Raw genomic sequence first — 22,787 nt, forward strand, 5'->3', positions numbered from 1 at the left:
TTTGTCCACATTATAAAGAGCCAGCACTTACAGTGTTCACAAAAAGCTCCATAAATCAAACAGTTAGTCTGAGGCGTCAGAGGTTAGACGCGGTTCTGGTTGGGTGTAGGTTTAGAAATTGTTTGCCGGGATTTGAATTGATGGAGCTTGATGGGGCGATGCATGGCGTGTCTGAAAGTGCTGCCTGAGAAATAAATAGACTTCGGGGAAAAGAAAATGTTTCTTGGACGTCAACATGGTCGACTTGTTGTGCTTTTTTTGGGTTTTCCGATGAAATATTACGGACCGGACTAATGCAGGAGCTGGAGGAACTGCTGTACGGGCGATCCACATCTGAAACTTTGGACACACATGACACTTGTTCCACACGTCTACACTCACTGAAAGCCCCACTGACGACACTGTGTCCTCGTGCCATGTCGTCCAAATAGGCAGGAATCTATCTGTTGGGCATGCAATCACACACACACACACACCACACAGCACAGCGGGAGCCTGGGGGTATAATTACATCACTTTAGGATCTAAAGGACTCCTGTCCACCAATCTAACAGAATGTGCAATGTCCCTTGACGGTGACATGCGCGCTACACGCAAACAATCACTGACTCCACGCTGCCACTGACAAAACACACATTCCGCGCACAAAGGAAGGATCGTTTAAAGCTAAATTATGGACAAATTGAACCTTGAGAGAGGAGAAGTTCAAAGGCAGAGCTGGAGTTGAATGCAGAGGCGGTCTCGCTGTCTCGTAAACACACTCGCGCTCAGGCCTTTCAGACAGACGAGCGTCTCGTCCACGAGGAGCTCTCACACACACACACACACACACACACACACACACACACACACACAGACACACACAGACACACACAGGGTATGCCTCCCAGACAAAATATATCCTCCATGTATCTCACATTTGGTCTGTTGCATACACACTCAGGAGACGCGTCGGACAGAGGTGCCTCTATTGTGCAGGAATTCAGTAATGCAGGAAGACAGATAAAAAGGTACTCGTATAATGTTCCTCTGCAATGTTTTTTCACTGCAAGAGTGTCTTCGCTGATGCCTTTAGACATCAAACTGTTTGAAGACGGGGGCGTATTTTTGTAAGCATCTGTGAATGAGAGAGAGAGAGCGTGTGTGTGTGGGCATTCATTCTGATTATAGATTGTGGTATTCCGCCTCCTCACTGACACTTGTGTACGCAAGCCATTACTGCCGCTGAGAGCGAGTGAGAGACGGGAGCAAAAGCAGCGGTGGAAAAGTGAGAGGATGCCTTCTCAGTCAAAAAAGATGCCACCTTCACAAGCTTGCAGCGCCGGCGAAAAGGCGAGAGACGCGATGCGACAATCAAAGCAATATTCATAGAGGGTGGAGGAAGAGGAGCAGCAGAGGAGGAAGAAATGGTAGAGAGACGGGGGAGTGTGGGGAGCGGTGGCAGGGGAGAGGAGGACGGGGCAATGGTGGGAGGACGTATGGAAAAGAGGAAAAATAGATGTTAAGATGGGTTTGTGCATTAAGTATTAGGAGGTATGTTTGCTGTGCCTCCTCACAAAGGCAGCTTGTGTTTGGGGTTAGAGCCCAACATCATTATACAGAATCTCTGCCAAGATTCATCTGTACTGGCTCTACGCTGGCCGATAAGAAACAAATAGCTGCAGAACAGAAAATGCAAAAAATAGATAATTCAACAAGAGGTGTTTTTTGTTCCAACTTCCAGATTTGTTGTTCAGGGGCTGTTCATATCGTGACATCACATGAATGCATTCCTGCTGTTCCCAGTGTATCAAGCCTGTTTATATATCAAGTTTGACGTAATTATCCTAACTTGATTTCTGGAATCTTCCCTTGAAGAAAAGTCTTAGTGGGGAACACTTATTCATTTGCAAGTTATGTTGCAAGAGTTAGCGTACATAAATTACGTAGCATATGCACCGTGTTACGTAATGTGACGTCAAAGGCCAGCAGTCAGTCACGCCATGTTTGGAATATGATGCTATCACAACAGAAAATGCCTCATTGTTTGTGACAGGCGCTAATCAAAGCAAACACAAAGGAGCTGACTTAATTACTTGTTCGTGGACCTGTCTCGGCCGATGTGACTTAATTACTTCATAGTAACTTGATTACAGCCTGATGGAAGGATGGAGCGAGAGACGGATGGGGGTGGAGAGTCACAAGATGGCAGGATAAGAGAGGGCAGACAGGAGGGAGCATGGAAGTTCATAAAGGTACTAAGAAAAGATGAGGTGTGAGGCGAAGCGGGATGAGGTAAAGGTGAGGTAGAGGACAGAGGGGGGGAGATGGATGAATAGACAGATGTCAAGGTGGGGAGAAGAGAGGATGAATGTGAATGAGAGGAGAGAATGACAAAGATGCGATGGAGGTGAGAGGAATGTGACGGGAGGAGAAGGAGCGACAGAGTGGAGTAGCAGAAACACAGACGGAGGAACTGACAGGGCTGAAAGGACGGAAGGGAGGGAGGGAGACAGAACAGGAGGCAATGGTCCGAGGAAGAGAGAGAGAGGGCGGATGGAGAGATGGACGAAGGTGGAGAGACGGATGCAGTGAGTCAGCTGGGGACAGACAGATGAAGGAGAGAGCCTGAGGGAGGAGTGAAGGATGAGACGGATGGGAGAGAAGAAGGGGATGGATTAAGGGTAGAGGAGGAGAGAGGAGACGATGACACGGGAGCGTGTGTCGCGCTGACCCTCGCTACAGACAGCATCCCATTAGTAACACTTAGATCAAACTGCATAGCAAGCACGCACACACACATCAAAGGGGAGGAAGCTGCTGTGAGAGCGGCTAATTGAGGGGAGAACAAGGCTAAGCTCCCGTCTGCAGGTGGTACTGTGTACCTGGGCTTCTCATCACCGCAGCCCTGATATCAAGCATCCAGGTTATCTCAGTTCAGCCTGAGCAGTTCCTACAGAGTCCAACAAGTTTCATGTCAAAGTGCAGAAACTCCTTAACAAGTCAGTTGGCACCCCAGCTGACCCCGAACCACTTCACTGACATCTGACAACACTAACCACAGTGTCAGTCAGAGTAACTTCACCAAATGAATGAAGCCTTTATATGCATTTACTACTTCTGAGTAATAATTAGGGAAGAAAATACAAAACGTGAATCTAGTTTTGAGCCTCTTACTGAATCCATTTTTCTGCAGCTTGAACATTATAAAAACAGTCCAGACTTCAGTGAGATGGTTGGTACGCGGTGAGAAACTTCAGCACGTCACAGGTGAAGGTGGGCAGCAGCAGGAGGCACAGTGGAGCGACCTCTTAACTCACTGGAGTTTTGTGCAGGTTAAATTTACATCTGGCCAAGATCAGGTGAACAAACATTTGCTTGAAACAGCTGCTAGACGATGAGCCACCAGATCACAAAGACTCATTATGAGCCAGCAGCTCGTACATTTTCATACTCATCAATTAAAAATTCAAAAATACAAAAACTTTAATCTGGACCAACTAACCAACTTTGAAATGGCTGAACACAGATGCTCCTTTTCCACCAAACTGGCTCTTCTTACACCGGTTCTGTTCAAGGTTCTTGTAATCTTGGTGCCATTTATTGAACCAGCCCACGTTTCCACCTGCTGTGACTGTAATCAGAACTGTCTTTTCAACAGAGGGGGTTGCACATTACATAAGGACCTGTAGAATATAACAAGCCCACTGCGGTTTCCTCTTCACAGTCCAAAACAAACACCAAACGATGGATCAGTACAAATCACACAGATCTGACAGAATGAAAGAGAGAATCAGTGATACAATAACGGTGGGCTTCTTCCCACAGCGTCAGGAGGCTACAGACAAAAAGCCCCTCTGAATTTGGGAATATATGCAGCAGGAAGGAGGATAAAAAATTTAAAAAAATCAAATGACAAATGAAGATAAAAGACAAAGAAGCTGAGGCTCAATAGCAACCAAGTTGGAGAGGGAGAAACTGAGCTAATCGAATAGGGAACGAGGGGAATGATTGATGAGAGAGGAATTAGGCAGCAGAGATGAAAGTGATGAAAGACGGTGTGGGGAGGAGAGCGGGAGAATGAGTGGCGAGTTTAAAAGGGGAGTTTCACAACTCGCTATGAAAAATACCTCGCTGACAGGTCTATTAGTAACACAGTCGCTTTCAGACACACAGAAAACAAAAAGGAATGTGCTGACACGCCTCAGAGAGTGGTGCTGCAGCGGAGCCGAGCAGAGAAACTGAGAATAATGGACATAATGTCCAAGTACAGTAAAACCTCATACAGTCTTTTACCATTTACACTCAAATGTAATACTACTTGTTCCCTTGTAGTACATTTAGATGGATGCACATGGAGTCACTACTGGGAACGTCTTGTTCTCCTTTCAGCCGTGGCTGCTTAGAACTGAACCTCGGTCCGATATGAGTGTCGCCCGTGACAGCCGACACTTTCAGCACATGACGGTTCAAACACAGCGCTGCTCAGGCTCAAGTAATTACTGCACTCCTGCAGATTTAAATGACCCCAATTCCCCAAAACGTCAAACTTCCTGGGCGATACAGGTTTTTTTTCTCAGCGGGAAACAAAGTGGATGTGACAAACCGGTACAGGACCAGAGCAGGGTGTGTGTGTGTGTGTGTGTGTGTGTGTGTGTGTGTGTGTGTGTGTGTGTGTGTGTGTGTGTGTGTGTGTGTGTGTGTGTGGTGGGGGGAGTCTGTAATACATGAGAATGATTTTCCATCAAGTTATTGTCTCGTGATGGGAGAGCAGCGCTGCAGGACGAAGGTGTCCACAAGTAAGAGTGTGTGTGTGTGTGTGTGTGTGTGTGTGTGTGTGTGTGTGTGTGTGTGTGTGTGTGTGTGTGTGTGTGTGTGTGTGTGTGTGTGTGAGAGTGAAGGCAGGTAAAAAAAGCTGTCTTACTATAAAAGCAAAGCGCACAGACAGAGGGAGGAGGGATATAAAAGAACAAAAGCCGGGTGGGCGGAGGTGGCGGTGGCACAAAGACAGAATATAAAGAAAACGTCTACTGATGCACAGAGTGGAGCAAAGATCTTCACCATTCTCATTTTCTCCTCACAAATAATGCTGCATGACATCCGTGGCGAGTTGCAACTAGATGAAAACATTAGTGTGATATTGCCGGAGCTCTTCAGAGCTTTATCTACCCATTATAGCCTTTTTCCAGTTTTAAATGTATTCAATGTGACACTGCATTCAATAGCAGTAACAGAAACAAAAGGCAGTTCTGGAAGGTTTACATTGTAGATATATCGACTCTGTACACTTGAGATATATTATTTATGAAAGTTAAATAGCCCGTCTTCTTCCCACATTATTGCTTTTCTTCAAAACCGCCACAGCATGACTCTGCACATTTCAATTTTTCAGACAGTAAGATGAATGTAAAGAAATCGTGCTGAAGAGGAAACTTAAAACATAATTAAAAATGTGGAGAAGCAAACGGTCACACAGCTGCTGAGGCTGTAGGAGTCTGCTTTAGTTCAACAAATTACAAATCATGTTTCTTTATTAACTAAACGCCACTTTCACCTTTTTACTGTCTTATATCTGTTGCACTGTGAGGCCTCCTTATTCATCCTTATCTAACACAGAATGGTGACTACTTTGTATTTTGACAGTATTAAAGGTACATTATGCAGGACTTCCCGACCACTACACATCTTTTTAAACTTTTAATGTACTTGCACTTAACATAATACCCTTTATATGTGTTTTATATCAAAATGTATTAAACGGTCTCTGAGTGTAAAGTGATAACTTGAACCAAAGCTGAAATTTTCCACTTGCTGAAATTCTTAAAACCTCTTGTGCAAACATACCTTTACTCAGGTGAGCACATTCTTATGGGTACTTGAAATCGGTTTACGGATGTCTGAGGGTCACACAAGCAGTGGAATATATTAATAAAATAGTGGATAAATGTAGACTAAAAATGTGTGAAACTGCTCTTCAGTTGTTGTCTCGATGATAGAGGGACATCGTACGTTCACAGAAAACACCAGACGTCTATAAAACTGTCGACAGGACGCCTCCAACTGTAAACGAGGTCAGCTATGATCAGATCAATAACTGATATGCAGACCAGCAGGGCGATGCAGACATGGATGTTCAAACTATACAGACAAAGTTTTAAAAGAGCGACTTTACAAATGTTTTCAGGATGAAGTGCCTCAGTGCGTCTGTACACGAGTAAACGCCTCACTGGACTCTAACTCACAGGTGTTTTCAGGGTGGAGCTCCGCTGGGGATTTGCGGAGGTACCTCATACACTCTTAATGGAATCATAAAGGTGAAATACATCCTGCTGTAACAGGAGAAACAAAGCTACCAGGAGAATCAGAGCGGCTCTGCACAGGCCCACACACTCCGTGGAAGATGTCTCATCAGCCAAGTAAAGTGGCCTGCGTGGGAGGCACTGGGACTGTCAAGGGGTTTATTAATCCATAAACAATATAAGTAATAACACGTTTCCTTAACTGAACCCAACCCAGGGCACAACGAGCCACCACAGCCGCCTCTGAGTCCAGACCAGGCAGGTGAACACGCAACTTTTTTAAAATTCTAAATTAAATATGAAATGGCAAGTGTGCCTCATCATCAATCTGAAAAGGGTTAGGGTTAACTGGTTCCCAAACTGGAGATAAATATCACGCTGTCACATTTGTTTTCCAGATCGTCATCATCAAGTCACATTACCCAGGGCTAGTATAAATATTTAAAGACCTTAACTGACAGGATATACTTAGAAGCAGACACTGTTTTACTCTAAATAACACAAATTAATGGTTCGGGAGAACAAAATCCACTTTTTGTTGAGACTAGTGGTTGCTTGGCTTTATGATCGGCAGGAGTTCAATGTTTACTGATGAGTTTGTTCAACTCATCCGGAGCTGATTTGCTCTCACTGTGTTGTAATGCAAATACAGCAAGATAGACAAAGAGCTTCTTTGTGAAGGAGCGGGAAAAAACACACACAAAGACTGGAAGACAAAACAGATGAAAGCAGCCAAACGATCAAGACGGCGAGAGGATGCAGCTCACACGGCTGTCAGTCATGTTTGGTACAAGCAGGTGAAACCATTTTGTTTCCATGCAGCCCCCCCACCCCACAACTTCCTGTATTAGTTCATTTGTCAGACTGTCAGCTAAATTCATTAATTGAGCTCATTACCCTGGGAATCTAATATGAATTAGCATGATTGTAGTTTTCTGTGTGTACACTCGTCAGCGCTGAGTGGAGATGTGTGAGTCTGGGTGTGACTGTCAGGACTGTATACCTGCAGCTCATGTTTGTCTTGTGTGTATCAGCTAGAGACCCATCTGTGTTGTTTCAGCCGAGCAAATCTCACAGGTCATCAGCCGAGCGGAATGCTATTTATATCTTTCATTATCCTCTCTCTCCTTCTTTCCCACCCTCTCCCTCTTTCTGACCTCATCTTTCAGCTCGTCTCCTCACTGATTCCACCTGTTCTCTCTTTTTTCTTGCCACACGCTTTAAAAAAAAAAAAAACAAAACAAAAAAAACACTCTGAACCAAACCAGTACCTCCTCCATACATCCAGCCTTCACTCTTCTCTACTTCAGCAACTTTGTCATGGTGGGAACCATCTAACCTTGAAGCTGCACACCTGGTCTGTGGACAGATGATGCCACACAAACACACTCAAAAAATGACAACCACCCCAACCGCCCAGCTGCCCGGCTGCCCGAAGCCTTCTGCATATGTAAGCATCGGCTACTCACTCTGTGATTTCTTCGGTGACCGTGTGTTCAACCTGGAGTCGAGAGTTGACTTCGATGAAGTAGTGCTTGCCGTGTTTGTCCACCAGGAACTCCACAGTGCCGGCGTTCTCGTAGCCCACCTGCAGAAAAACAACACGGCGGGAAAGCAATTTTTTATTAGCAATAATATAAGTTGTGTAAACTCTCAAGGAGGCGCACTCACTCATCTTAATGAGCCATGACAACAAAAGGAACAAAAAAATAAAACTCTTGTCATCTTGCTATAAAAATATGACCGCATAAATGAGGAAAGGTTCATGTTTTATTAGTGCAGAGCGAGAGGAGGGGCATTTCTCATCATTTTCCTGTAATGTGATAATTAGATCATTAATCAAAGGGGATTTATTGAAAGTTCATCATCATAAAAGCTTATTTTTTCTCCCAGAACCTTTCAGCAACAGCACTGCAATCAGAATCACAATCAACACCGGTACGATGAATACACAGGAGCCTGTCACACGCCAGTGTTAGTGAGCGGCGACACTGATGTGTCCTTTAAGCTACGTCACACAGCGCACACAAGGCACAACGAAGCGCACATGCAACAAAACACAGGGCCGCATTTCATGTGTCACTCTGCAACACCTAATACAACCCCGCATATAACCAGGGACACTGCTATCTGATGCTAACGGTAGCTGACGTTAGCTAGTTAGCACCATTAGCCGTGCATCTAGAGGTCAGAGTAGGAGCTCAGAGAGCCACAGCAGTGTCGGTGTCAACAGTGTCTACAACACCAGCACAGGAATGTTGTACCAAAACGCCTGCTGCTAGCTTGTTAGCATGCTAACTTCAGTAGATGCCTCTGCAACACAATACACTGATATGTTTGACATGTTGATTTTTCTAAAACTCTGTTGATCATTTTAGTTCATTATCAAATCTTTTCAACTAAAATTCTTACATATGGCACCTTCAAAGTTAGACTGACATGCAGCTAACTTGGATATTTGTTTTGTAGGATTCTTTATTTGAAACAACATGAGGATCAAACAATTCCAATGCTGGTTTTTCAAAATCAGTAATATTCTTCCAGTTTCTAACACTGATAATAAACACGCTTCTTGCAGCTAATATTGACAAGCGATCATTTATCAGTCACTCATTACTGGTTACTCAGTCTCTTAAAATATAGAGACAATTTAGAGTGTTTTGGCCTGCACAGGTCTTCTATGCTTGTCCAAATAACAGCAGGATTTAGTGTTTGCCATTGATGATGAACAATGGGGCAACATGCTTGATCTAGTTCTTATTTCTTCTGTTTGTGCTTTTGACAAAATATGGAGAAGATTCTAATGTTTTACAGAGCAGACTCAGTCATTTCAATTATCAGGTTATCATGATGTCTACAGTGTCTCAAAGACCACTAAGCAGCTGTAAGCCTTACTCAAGTCAGTTTCATTGACACATATTTATCCCTGAAGGCTTTACAAGTTGTACACCCTACAAAGAGTAAGAAAAAAAAACTTGACTACTGAAGCAAACGAGTCGGGATCCTTCACTCAGGATGGATAAATAATCAGCAGTAGGTAACTTACATGTGTAAGAGCAAAGAACTCGTACAGCTTTATAATACAAAGAAACGGAAAGGTGTTTAATACTGTATGAATAAAAAAATATGAATCACAGCAGCAAGGGGAGCATCCTTGAGCCCGTCTGCAAACTGTTCACTGGCAACACTAAAAACTCTTTCTGAATGTATCTACAAGTTATTAGACTGTCAGTGCATTTCACTGTTGACTCGCAATAACATTGGCTGCTGGCAACTATGGTTGTATCTAATCAACTTGGTTAATAAGAAAAGCTCACGGTCTTAACAAAACAATACGAAGTGAACATCATATAGCAGCATTACAGAATACAATATGGTGGCGTGGCAGATCAGTTCAGTGGACCAAAATGAAGCAACACTGACTCACAGGACTGAAAAAAAACAAAGTGCAGCGCCTCAAACAGCTCACTGAGTCTTCAGAGGACATGGATCATTACTGCTGTTCATGATGGTGAGTCAAGAAGTCCAACAATGACTGAAGATCAGCTTTCAAGAAACTGTTATTCTCTTTCTGGGAAGAGAAATACTCTCACTTTAATCAGCAGTGTGGTGTTCAGATGAACCATTAAAAACACCGTGCACTGCTCGTTATACCGATAAAAACAACCCAGTGGCTAGTTTCATTGCTAACTCTCCATTAAGCAGACAATAACAAGACATAATCCGATCTATGGTCACCTCGTCAGACGTTTCAACTCAGTATATTCCATTTTCAGTTATACATGCTCAGAGTGTGGCAGAGGCTGGGTATTTCCATTTTAATGTCTGTTTTAACTATGGCTGTTATAGAGGCGGCGTCTCCATTATTGTTTAACACTTCGTCCTCTGCACACTGCTGATACATCTGTGCAGCACATGTGTCCTTTCTTTAATCTCCACATATAATCATTCTGAGCGGATTGTTCTGTGCTTTTCTGTTGGATAGAAAACATGAACATTTCAGAGAGATTAGCATGTTAGCAGACACACTCTTCCTTCAAACCTCCACTGCTGGTTGTCTCAGCTCTGGTTTAATTTTGCCCAATCAGAGCTGCAAAGCAGGGAGCAAATGTGATATCAATGCTATAGAAATGAAGTTTATTATCATTATTATCATTTCGAGACATGGCAGGTTTCCACAAATTACACAGTTGATTTGAGCAAAGCAATCTGATTAGCTTCCCAACCATTTTCACCAATTTAACCAATCAGAACGGCTCAAGTTGCACGGATCAGATTCAGCCACATCGCTGATTGTTCCCATAAGCAAAGCTGTGCTGTGTTATGAAACATAGCAGGAAATATCAGAAGACAACAACATCAAAACATCTGAATGAAATTAGAGGGCTGTGTGCAATCAGATGTCCAAAACACAAGCTGCAAAACAGCAAATCTAATTATCCCAGTAGGCGCAGATGTGAACGCCTCAAAACAAATGAAGAGGCACCAGCTCTACCTCCATCTGAAAGTCTAAAACCATTTGATGGATAGACAGTTTTTGGTTTTCTTCCTTGAAATGAATGCGCCATGAGGAAGTCAGTGGCCTCAACCAATTCCTTCACTGCCATCGTGGAACAGTTTAGCCTTTAATTGTTCAACCAGCCGAGCGCCTAAAGGATCACTTTGATTCTCAACATTTGGCAGCCTCAACTGTCAAGCCAATCAAACGGGCAGAGGAAGAGAGAGAGATGGATTGCAGAGACAAAGTTGGCCCAAAGCAAAAACTGTAGCCGTTTCAAACTTGGCAGCGATGCAAACACAAAACAAACTACAAAAAAAGATCGAGAAATGTTTTGGACATGAATTCACAATGAAAAAAAGCATCATGCAAAGCACACGAACCGCTCGCTCAGTGCACCTCAGCTTCTCATCCAGCTCATAACTCGTATTATTAAAGCTGCATATAGTGTTGCTTAAAGCTAATAAAGGTGGCAGGGTCCGCCAAATCTGAACACGTAACACAGTATGAAACTGTGTTGTTCTTTAAGGCCAACTGCATACACAGTTTAATGGGTCATGCATGTGAAGACAGTTTGTTTGTTTGGTCTGTTTAAGTATGAAAATCAATTAAAAAGTTCATCTTTCGATTCAACAACACACACACCCACACATAAATCAAGCATATCAATATTCACTGTGACCAAACGTAAAGCATCATCTGAGTGAAAACATCCAGACACAGTCAGACAGAAGAGTTTTCTCTGCATCTGAGCTGCAGCTCCTTCACAGGTTTCACAGGAGGCTCATTAATGGAATCACACAGTCATGGAACACTACACACAGTCCAACACACAACACTCAGTGACCTGAACACATGCATACACACTCAAACTCATACATACCAAGACACAGGCGTGCACATTCAAACAGCTGCATGTTCTACAGCCCTGTTGTGAGTTTGTATGTGTGTGTGCGCTTTATACACACATACCATCACCTAAAAGGACACATAGTGTGTGTGTGTAGTGTATGGGATGCACTGACCATGCTCTGGCCCACTCGATATGCATTCACACATGAAATGCTAATTCTTTCAGCCTGACTCACCCTTCTTTTAACCTTCTCACTGTGCAGCCCAATGTTTCAATGTGCTTAAGTGTGTGTGTCTCTGTGTGTGTGTGCAGTTCGTGATGACAAATACATAAAGCTAGTAACACAAGGCCTCTTTGATGAGCTGCAACAGTGAAAGATGTAGAAGACACACTCCAGCATCACCAGCACAAGGACAGAAATTCACACACGCCTCCCCTCGACTTTAGTGCACACTTACTCACACATATACCAGTGTGTGTGTGTGTGTCTGTGTGTGTCACTGCATATTGTACTCTGTATCACTGGCTCACACACACAGACACACACACACACCCGAGCGAGTCAGTGAGTGAAGCAGCAGCCAGTGTAACAGATTGAGTGGTCACTGTTTTATAAGGTCTGACAGACGAGTCAATGGGCTGCGCTGGCACAAGGACAGGTCACTGGGTTGTTGTGTGCACACAGACTGACACACACAGACACACACACACACACACACTTTTAAGAGTGCTTTCACACATTCAGCTCCTGACTACAGTGTGTGTGTGTGTGTGTGTGTGTGTGTGGATGATCATGCTGCACAGCAGGAGCTGATGAATAAACACAAGGCACAGGGTTCATGATGCTACAAAACAAAGATGATATGATGGATGAATAGATTACAAGTCAAACAAATACAACTTTGTTTCTACTGGCGTGCAGAGGACGAGTTACGGAGTACGACAGTGAGAAAAGACGCTCGCCTGTAGCCTGGCGGTACACCAGCGGGTACTTCTGTATCTGTTGCCAGATGGCAGCAGGGACGTGGGTGCTTTAAATCACCTGCTGCAAAGCCTTCCTGTCTTGGGAACGTCCAATGCCAATTTGTGATGTTTTCAATCATCTTCTTAGGTTCCCTCAAAAAAGAAAAGAAAAATGCAGTCCCCTCTTCTTCTTCTTCCAGATTTCTTTACCGGGGTGGAGATGTGTGACGTCCATGACAGCTCCTCTGTGATGTTGATTCCAAGGATCCTGCGCCGCCTCAGCTCCACTGATGTGGACCAGAGTGTGTGACTTCACTCCCCTTTCCTCTAAAATCAACAATCAGCTCCTTAGTTTCTCTGAATCTTAGCATTACTTTGTTCTCGGTGCAGATTTTTAGTAGCTCCCAATATGAATTCTCAGATCAGATACTGAGCTCCTGCTTCTGTAGGCTGTGACGGTCTGGACTCATATAACATTGGTGCTGTTGTACGTTTCCTTTCTTATGCTTTTTGTAAAGAGAGCATCACGTCTCAATTCAACCAGGCTGTCTGGTTTGGCACTGATTTACTGAACTACATTTGCCGATGTAAGATATCACTGTTGGTGTACATTCCTCAAGATTGAGGTCATTATCCCGGGCGGCAGCTTCTCTGAGCCCGTCAGTGCATTAAAAAACAGTCCTGCAGAGCTGCTGAAGCTTCGTCTGTCCACACTTTAATAGTTTTTCCTGACAGCGTTACCGTTTTTATCAGCTGGAAGTAAGTAGGCAGGAGAAGCACGGAAATGGGGGACAGGCTTTGGTGGGTGTATAGCTTCAATAGGAAGTGACAGAGACAGATAGCTGGTATTGTACAGCACAGAGAGGGCGAGCGAGTGAAACAAAATGCATTAAGAGCAATTCATGAGTAGTGGGAGAAAAATGGTTGAGTGTAGATAGGTGTGGGAAGAGAGGGAGTTAAAGAAAGATTGATGGGTGAATGAAATGAGACAGGGAATCAAAGTGTTGGGTGGGAGTGGAGGGGGAAAGGGGACATAGAGACGTACAGTAGAGGGTGAAAAAAGTGGATTAGATGTAGTAATCAGGCAGGGGAAGGACAGCAGGGAGCTTCAGCGATGGAGGGACTGCCACTCTCCCTGCCTCTCCCTCTCTCTCCAAGCACTTCAGCTTGAAATCACTTGTGTGTAACGTTGTTACAGGATGTCAAAATTCAAATTCAACGAGGACCCTTGACAGCCCCACCCCAGCTCCTTAGCTCCACTGCGCCCTCACTGTGCCAGAACCTTTTCGCAGAGAGCTCACAATACTGGAAAACGTTGGGTGAAATCATTTATCAACAAGATGGAGTAAAGTAGAGTCGGCATAAAGAGCCAGTTTTTCCTCCCTCTGTCCCTGCGAGTGTGTGTGCTCCTTGAGGCTAAAACAACCTTGCTGATGTCTTGGGAGGATAACAAAATTTGTTCAAGTTAAAAAGAGAACGTCAAGCGTGGAGGTTAGTACAGCAGAGGGCCACACAAAGACTCCAGGGAAGAACAGTTTGATGTACTTTTCAGTGACTGCGAGACAGATTTCACTCATGTCTCCTGTCCGCAAGAGCAGCAGGAGCACAATCACAACGACCCGGTCGACTCAAGAGAAAGAGGAAATACTTTGATTTTAAAAATCCTGTTGTAGTCCCTGTTGGTGCTGATGCCAAGGTCAAAACTGGGCTTGCGTTAAATCGATGACTCTTTGCAGCCCTTCATAAAGGGAAAGAGACTGTTTTCTTGGCATATATTAGGCCTGAAGATGCTGCTGCTGACCACTGCATCCCTTCATGGCCACACACTTGTCAAATAATTATTTTTCAGGAGGATAATTATCACAAGGCCAGATGACTCAGTAGCTTTAGTTCACCGCAGCGGCCGACACTGAGCACCTCTCAGCTGAAACACAGCAGTGTTTCCCTGGTGCGAGGGGGTGGGATGGGTAGAGGATGTGTGTGGCCTTACACAGATGCAAAAACTCTGGTGCTCTTTAGTTTGCAACAAACTGCAGAGGTGACCTTCAAGCAGTCAGGGAGTTTCAGCATCACTGACAACAAAACAGGATCCTGCCTCACAGCAGCAGCTGCATCTGTTGGTTCAGGTCCCAACTGAAGACTCTTCTGCACCTTGTCTGCACTCGAGCTGGCATGGACTCCACAAGTTTGTGCAAATCCTGATGACTGACGCTGTCCCTCACTGACTGGACGGTGTTCAACAAAGCTCCTACTGGAAGACCAAAGACCAACTGCTTGGCTTTCTGACTGGTGGTCTTAGACTTTTGACCCGACGGAGTGTTTGTGTGGAAACAAAGGGACAGAGTGCATTTGAGTTTCCAAGAGTTTGTGCAGGAAGTTCATTGCTGAGGGCTATTTTACAATTGTTTCCTGTAACCCTTAACAGATTTAAGAAGGCAGTTTGAGAAGAGCTCTTCTGTTTGCATGAGTGTTTTTGTGTGTGCGTAGTCGTGTTTTGTGCTGGCACTGCACATTGTCTAATCCTTATCTTCTTTGCCTAAGCAGCGTGATGCTTGGGATTTAAGTTGCACCAACCCTTGTAAGTGTAAGTGTAGGAACGCTACCAGTACGATCCCTTTCAGCTTTTGGCGCCACAGTGTGCCTGATTCAGCAAACTGTGATTGCTGAGTGGCATGTGTGTCCGTCGGCGTCGGTGCAGAATAAAAGATCCATCAAGTAAAAGTGTGCCACCCTCTTGTTTCATTATACAACATCGGATATTTCCCCTTTACGTTTTAAAATACTCCTTTTAAACCACAGAAACCTCAACCCCTCAAGAAGTTTAGAGCACCAGGGAGTGCTGCATACTGCTAATAATGAGACAGGGTTTTTTGTTTTTTTTTAGTTCCTGGCAGCAAAATATTGGGTCATGTTCGCTCTGATGAAGTCTGCATGAGTTCAGAAGTGTTTTCATTCTACTGCAGTTCCGTTCCTGCAAGGACACACAGGCGAGGAATCCTAGCAGATGAGGGCTGGTGCTAAGCATAACAATCCTTTTTGTCTTTGAACTTAAAAGTACAGACACAAGCAACTACACTACTAAAAACCTGGCTTGGATTAGTCATGGAGGGAAGGAATAGAGAGGCTTTCAACAGTTTATTCCACAGATTTTTTAATTCAATCGAGCAGGCGATGCTGCTTTGAAAACAGTCCAAAGTACCACCGTGCACACACAAAAAATCAATCCCAGTGGTCATGGCTCGACACTCGATCCGTCTTAAAAAAAGGAAAAATGGTTTCCCCTTAAGGTTGTTGCTGCCAGACTGATGTCACTACATGCAAAATCTGTGAGGAACAGTAATATCGATGAGTCAGAGAGCATCACACGTAAAACCTGCCGATTAATCCGGACCCCTGCTGTCTCCCTCTGTGCCCGACGTCCACCAGCCAGACAGCAGTGCATGCTGGGTCACAAATTGCCAGGGGGGCAGTCAGAGTAATGTGGTACATGCTCTTCGGTTTCATGTGTGACGCGCACGACGCAGCAGAGGGAGCAAAACAAATCAATCGTGCAATCGATGGTACTGACCTGTTAAATGGTTATGCTCTGGTCAAATTGGTTCACGGGGGGTTTGTGTGTCTTGTTGGTTTACTTCAGGGTGACATTCAGAACAGAACAACCTCCTCCACCTTCACCATGCCTGCTGAGTCTGAGCTAAGCTAGTCATCCAGTCCAACATAAAGGATGCAGCTACGTTTCCACTTTCATCTGAAAATGAGCCTCAAGTACAATTTGTCCAAACAATCTAATATAAATGTACATTTCTATAGGAGTTAATGGGCTGGGAGTTCAACAGAGAAGATAGAAAAGTGTTAGTTAATGTGTTTTATTAAATCTAGATTAAAACCAGCTAACTGAAGTAAAAAGATCAAGCTCCATTTATAACCCATTTGGAGAGGAGGAATAATTAGAGCAATCAATAATCCTATAAAATACTCACACACCCATATGTACAGTGAGAAAGACAGACTCCTGAACCCATCCTTCAGGGAGCTTGCTGGGTTTCTCTACGGCATCGAAAGAAAACACGCAAAGGCAAAGCTTCCGGCATCGCCATAGGGTGGAATGAGTAACACACAGATGGGGAGGCGGGCGCCGCGACATCTTAATTTTCAGTAAAGCCCAGGAGACAACAGCACACAGCCAGAGCAAGAGGAGGGAGGAGGCATGGCGTGCTACCATCTTTATAACAGCAACACAGTAATCTCAAATGTGGCCTTCACTTTGAAAACAGCTCCACTCGCATCACTGTCACGAAACACAGCATCATCATAAAGAGCTGTTTTACTCTTTGTATAATACACAACGGTGTGACAGCCTGAAAATGAAAAGCTGTTTTAAAAAAGGTGCTACACACAGCAAGTGTAGAGGCACACAGTCACATTAGCCCTGCAGTCATTACATAATCAGATCCTACAGTTCATCTCACTCCTCCCTCCTCTCGTCTAAACATCCCACCACTTCTTCCCCTTTCTTTCCCCTCTTGTGGGGATTGGAGTTAATCCGGCGCCAGGATTTCCTGTAATCTGATCCAATTCCCTTTCAGACTCACGGCACACACAAAACTCTGATCCGATTCATCGGCGATACAAGTGCAGAGGAACACAAACACGCTCGCGCTCTCACAAATAGCTCAGCTCCGTTTCAGCAGTGCCACCTCTCTAATCCTTCTGCTGCAGGCAGCTGCCAGAGCAGCGGTGCTCACCCACCCGAGCACACAAAGTACACAACCCAAAAACACACACGGAAACACACGCATATCACATTCCTGCCCAAAGGCACACAAAACTACTGATTATAATGAGCACAGGCCTGCACGCGCCCACACACACACACGGTCCTTTATGCACCCAGGCGTTCATTTTCATCTCAGCTGTAATGGAAGGAGCTTGACCGGAATCCCTCCGTCCATTTACCGATTCACAGACTCAGCCAGTCATTCCAGCTTTTCTCCAGTCCATCACTTATTGCTTTCTCCTTCGACTCCCACCCGCTGTCAGTGAGATTCAGGTCACCGTCCATTCCTTTTCCATCTGCTGCTTTCTGACACTCGCAGCCTCGTTGTTATGCAAAGTTATTTGCTCGACATAAAGAGGACAACATGCCCCGTCATCAAATTTGTAGCAGGAAAACTAAAACACTTGAGGAAACGTACGAGGGATACAGAGGCTCTCTGAACAGGACGGATGAAACGACTATGGATTGAAACTTATTACTGGTCTCAAGGGAGAGGTTTTACTCAAGAGGTTCCTGTAATTGGAAATTTCACTTATTATGTCGTTAATTCTTGTGGAGTATTGAGTCGGGATAGGACTCCCTCCTGAATTGATGCCCAAATTACCCGATGTGCGTGTGGTCATTAGTATTACATAATGCTCAGTTTGGGCCCTGAACACCTGGACTTTGCTCAAAGCGCGGTTGCGACGGTGGCCTTGTGTGATATCTAAATTCAGAGGATCTTTGCGCTTCTCAACGCTGGTTAAGCTGTCAAAGAGTCTAAACTACAGCACACATACTAATGAGGAGAGGGTGCCAAGTCATTTTCATTGGAGAAAGTCTGAATCCTTTTTTATTTTTCGGATCTGACCAGAATTTTGAAATGAGTAAGATCTCGATCATGCTCCGTCAAGTTCACACACTGCTGATTTAGTCCATCATTGTCAGGTAAGGTTTTAAATCTGGGGGGGTTTGTGGGAACTTTCCTGCTCTGGTAGTGATGCGTTTTATGTCAACCAAAGATGGGTTTGCTGGAGCTGAAGGAAGGAGCAGCTGTAGTGTGAGAGGGCTCCATGCTCCACACTGCAGCTTCAGTGCCAACATCAAAGTCCAGGCTGATGTTTGCTCCGCGAAAGCAGGTATACGGTGTTGGAGTGTTGGCATGCTAACATTATGCATTACACAGCAACGTCGGGTTTACTAGTGTGTCGTCAGGTTTGCACTTCAGGTGAGGTGTGGGATCAGCTCCTCCCGCCTGCTCCGACCGACTGATTTGACCCATTAATTCTGCAAACTGTGACCCCCCCGTTCACACCCGGCAATAAAATGCAAATAAATGGGTCACGATCTGAATCTGCCTGACCACATCTGGAGGTAGTCTGGCTCGTTATCCAGGTGTAAATGCAAATCAGTACAGTCTGATGGTATTTCAACACAGCACTGATACAGAATGACACCAATTTTGTATAACAATTGAATGCATGTTGTTCAAATGTGCACTGAGCAAGCAAAAGACAGAAAGAACCTCCTCTAATTTACCGATGAGATGTTTGTTCTGTTCCATGAAAGAACCAAAAGCTTCGTTAATCAACAACACGTTCCACCAGCTCGGCTCACCGACTCAACACTGTCTGAGAGTCTGTGAGTTCACCAGTGTGCCAGCTATAAAATCTCACCACCTCTGGCAAACCTCTGAACTGGACTTCTCAAAAACCATTAGATTAATTGAATTTGGCAGAAATGCAAACTTTATAGTGGTTCTAGAGGAAAAGTAAGGAAATCAGCAAAGACATTAGTGTTCATCCTCTGCGCACCATAAATATCTGCACAAAACTTCATAGCAATCCATCAAATAGAGTCGTGCCACTCGCATCAGGAATAATAAATTACTGCTCCCACCAGACTCCTGCATAAAAAAAAAAAACTATATTCTACAAATAATCCACTTCTTTCTGAAGTGAAAGCTATTCATTTCTCCTGCACCATCCCCCTGTTCACAGCTCTCTGATCCTTCCCTTAGCTCCTTCCCCTTCATCTTTTCTCTTCCTCTTCACGGCTACAAGTCAAAAAAGCTTTTTTCTCCCCTCGACTGCCATCTCTCAGTATGTGGCAGTTGTCCTTTGCTCCACTTTCATCACTCTCTCCTCTTGCTCCCCCTTTACGTTTGTGTCCAGCCTTCAGAAAATGAAGTCTTTTCAACTAAAAAAAAATAAAAAAGTGTAAGGAAATTTTTAATACAAAAAGAAAGGCTGTCAGGAGAGACTGTGGGCTGAAAGGTCACAGATGGACAGATGGTAGAAGAGCAGCGCAAAGACGGGGCAGAGAGAAAAAAAGGGATGAAGTGATGAGGAATGGTGGATGATGAATGGAGCAGATGTCTGGACAGCGAACACAGACAACGTGATGGAAACTGGATGGAGCAAAAAGATTGAGAGGCAGACACTGAGATCAATAGAGAATAATCCACTGAAGAGGAGCTATAAGCAAAATCAAAGCACCTGTGGATTTACAGCATGACGGCCTAACAGGCTGTTAGTAACAGGCCGGGCGATGAATTATGACTGAGACATGTGATGTAAGAGTGATGAAAGACGGGACACGAGAAGCTGCAGAGTTAAAAAAGGTTTAAAGCCGAAACATACGCTAACATGATGTCACGTCACTGAACTGCACGACAAACATGAGAGTGGAGCAACAACAGCACTTAGACTGCTGCCTCGATCAGTACTGACACAACTTTACATAAATGTCATGGTTTTGTTGAGACGTGACAGAGCGTCACGGCTGAGGCGATACCTGGCGTCTGGTGTCTGAGGCTGCATCAGCCGTGGATCTTATTTTACCATTTCAACCTTTATGAAAATGTTCAGTGTGCCGAATTAAATTGGCATCTGGTGTTGTGTTAGCAGACTGCAGAGGAAAATTAAATATGTTATTTTGTAATCAACTTAATAAGATCAAAAAACAGGAGGATTTCAAATTAAAACACTTTTGACGAAATGGGATTTAAAATCACTTTCCTCTTTCCTGCAAAATGTTGTTTGAGCGTGCAACACGGTCACATTCATGCTCATCCAGTATGTATTCAGGATTAGTTATGATGCTGAACAAACTGGTGACAACACATTGACCTACAGACGAGGATTAGAGACGCACTCTAAAAAATATACATATTTTTAACAATTCTGACAATTCTCTTTCTCAGAATTCTGAGATTAAGTCAGAGCTGAAACTTTTCTTTACAGTGGTAAGAAAAGACACACCAAGGTAACAAAATCATGATTCTTGAATTCAGGTGACTGCACAATAATGAAAACATAATTATGAATAGTGTAATCATTTCTGCCCTAAAATTCTACACATAGGACCTTTAATTACAATCACTACCTGCATGTTTCCCAGCACATATTCACTTCATTCCACTGCCAACGTTTCCAGGTTCAACAGTGCACAAACATCGTGAGGCAAAACACTGTTTGATTCCTGTTTGATCACATGCCGTACGCAAAGCATTTCCATGGATATTCATAATGTCATGCACGCAGATGAAAGAATCAGAGAGGCAGACTGAGTGCAGTTGTGTTTTTAATAAAACTAAATCTCACTTGAGGCATTAATCTTGGCACATTCACTGTATTTTCATTAGAATGATTTTATTTTCTCGACGCAAAAAATAGTTTATAATTAAGGTATAAATATGTTAAACTGCACTTAAGGCAAACAGGAAATGCATTTACCTCCGTGCATGCTCAACTTGTCTTGTTCATTTCAGATTAATATTGTGTTGAAAGGTTAAACAGGTTAAACATACGTCTGACAGTCAGAGTCCCAGAATTACAAGAATTCATTCACACTCAGTTACGTTCGTGCTTCACGATGTGCCGTGTTTGCTGAGAGCGCTCTGATTAATTCTTACTAGTTTGCACAGTTTGTATTGGCAGTTGCTGGTCCCAATGCATGGAGGACTGAAACAGCCAGAATCACAAATATACAAAACAAACAAATGAATTAATCCATCAGTAAATCAAAATCCCATTAAATGCACCAAAAATAAAAGAAAAAATAAGGTATTAATTCATATATTCACTTTTAAATGTAATTACATTTCATTATTGCTCTCCCTTAGCATTTCCCCTCCATTCATTTCCACAAATGTATTTATGTATGTAATTTCCATTTAAATTTCTTTGTCCATTTCATCTTCATTATGCAAATGAGAGGGCTGTCACTCAAGTCAATCACAGCACAGAGTTCTTAAGGACTCCAAACAGGCCAGTGGACATCTACCAGCAGCAGCGTCACTGTTTACATCCCAACATGCAGAATTCTGGGATGAAATTAAAAGTGGACTGGAGACCTGATCACTGTTCTGTCGTGATGGTCGCTGCAGACCTGCAAAATGAACCCTGGCAGAGAGCATCAGGCAAAAAGGCCATGACAATGAATTTTACATGCACTGATGGAGATTTGCAATAAACAATGTTGTGTGTTCCATCTGCATCATTTCTGCGCTCTGGAGTAGCCATTTGTGTGACAAACAAATCAGCCATTCTGCAGCAATAAAAACTGTTTCAATGTGATTTCGCAGTCGTGACACATCAACAACCGTGTGGCCGCAAAAGAAACAGAATCGATCAGTCGATTTCTCTCACATTACTGAGAGATCCTGTGAACCAAATGGAAGCTGTAAGGTCATCAGCCAGCAGTGCAATGGGAGTGGTACATAGTCTGAGAGCGATGCAGCCATAAAGTGCTCACACAGAAGCCAGAGGGATGGAGAGGCAGAGAGAGACGAAAGGCAATACAGACAGATTTTAAATCAATACAGCCACAGAAGACAACTAACAGGAATTTACAGTCCAGGCGCGGACGTGCGGCATTGTGGGCTCGTAAAATCTGATGCTTTCTATCAATTAAATAAAAAAGAAAAAAGACATCACAGTGCAAAGTGCTGCCATAACTTTAGGTGTACTGAAGGGACAGACTGAGAGGAAGACTCGTCCCAAAATAACGCTGCACGCTTCAGAGGAAGTTTCTCTGAGCTGATCTGCTGTCAGCACGGCGGCCCAAACTCTACATTTTATGACACCATAAAATAAAGTGCAGTATTGTGTGTGTGTGTGTGTGTGTGTGTGTGTGTGTGTGTGTGTGTGTGTGTGTGTGTGTGTGTGTGTGTGTGTGAGCGCGCGCGTGGCCGGCTTTCACAAAATGCCACATGTTGTCTTATTTTCTCTACTTTTTCCAGCCTGCTTGGCCTCATCATTTTTCACCAGTCCATCCATCTCTTTTGCCTCCAAGCTTCTTATCTCAGTATCCTGCAGAAATCTCCTGTCTTTAACTTTGGCCTTTCATGAAATGTCACTGACAGCTGACTTCCACATGTTTCATATCCCTGCAACCGAGCCAGAAAGGTTGAAAATAAGCAGTTTTCTCACTGCC

The 22,787-nt window shown here is 43.9% G+C and overlaps 1 protein-coding gene across 3 annotated transcripts in view; it reads right to left on the reverse strand.

Moving 5' to 3' along the window:
* The window catches only part of LOC119027839 (pyruvate carboxylase, mitochondrial-like), a 288,386-nt gene that overhangs the window by 217,983 nt on the left and 47,616 nt on the right, over positions 1–22,787 (reverse strand). For all 3 annotated transcript variants that reach the window (XM_037113321.1, XM_037113320.1, XM_037113319.1), the window contains one exon: positions 7,748–7,866. In XM_037113321.1, the coding sequence (XP_036969216.1) occupies positions 7,748–7,866 (119 nt within the window). The remainder of the gene's footprint in view (positions 1–7,747; positions 7,867–22,787) is intronic.

The sequence above is a fragment of the Acanthopagrus latus genome, chromosome 10 (genome assembly GCF_904848185.1).
Source record: "Acanthopagrus latus isolate v.2019 chromosome 10, fAcaLat1.1, whole genome shotgun sequence".
NCBI classification, from domain to species: domain Eukaryota; kingdom Metazoa; phylum Chordata; class Actinopteri; order Spariformes; family Sparidae; genus Acanthopagrus; species Acanthopagrus latus.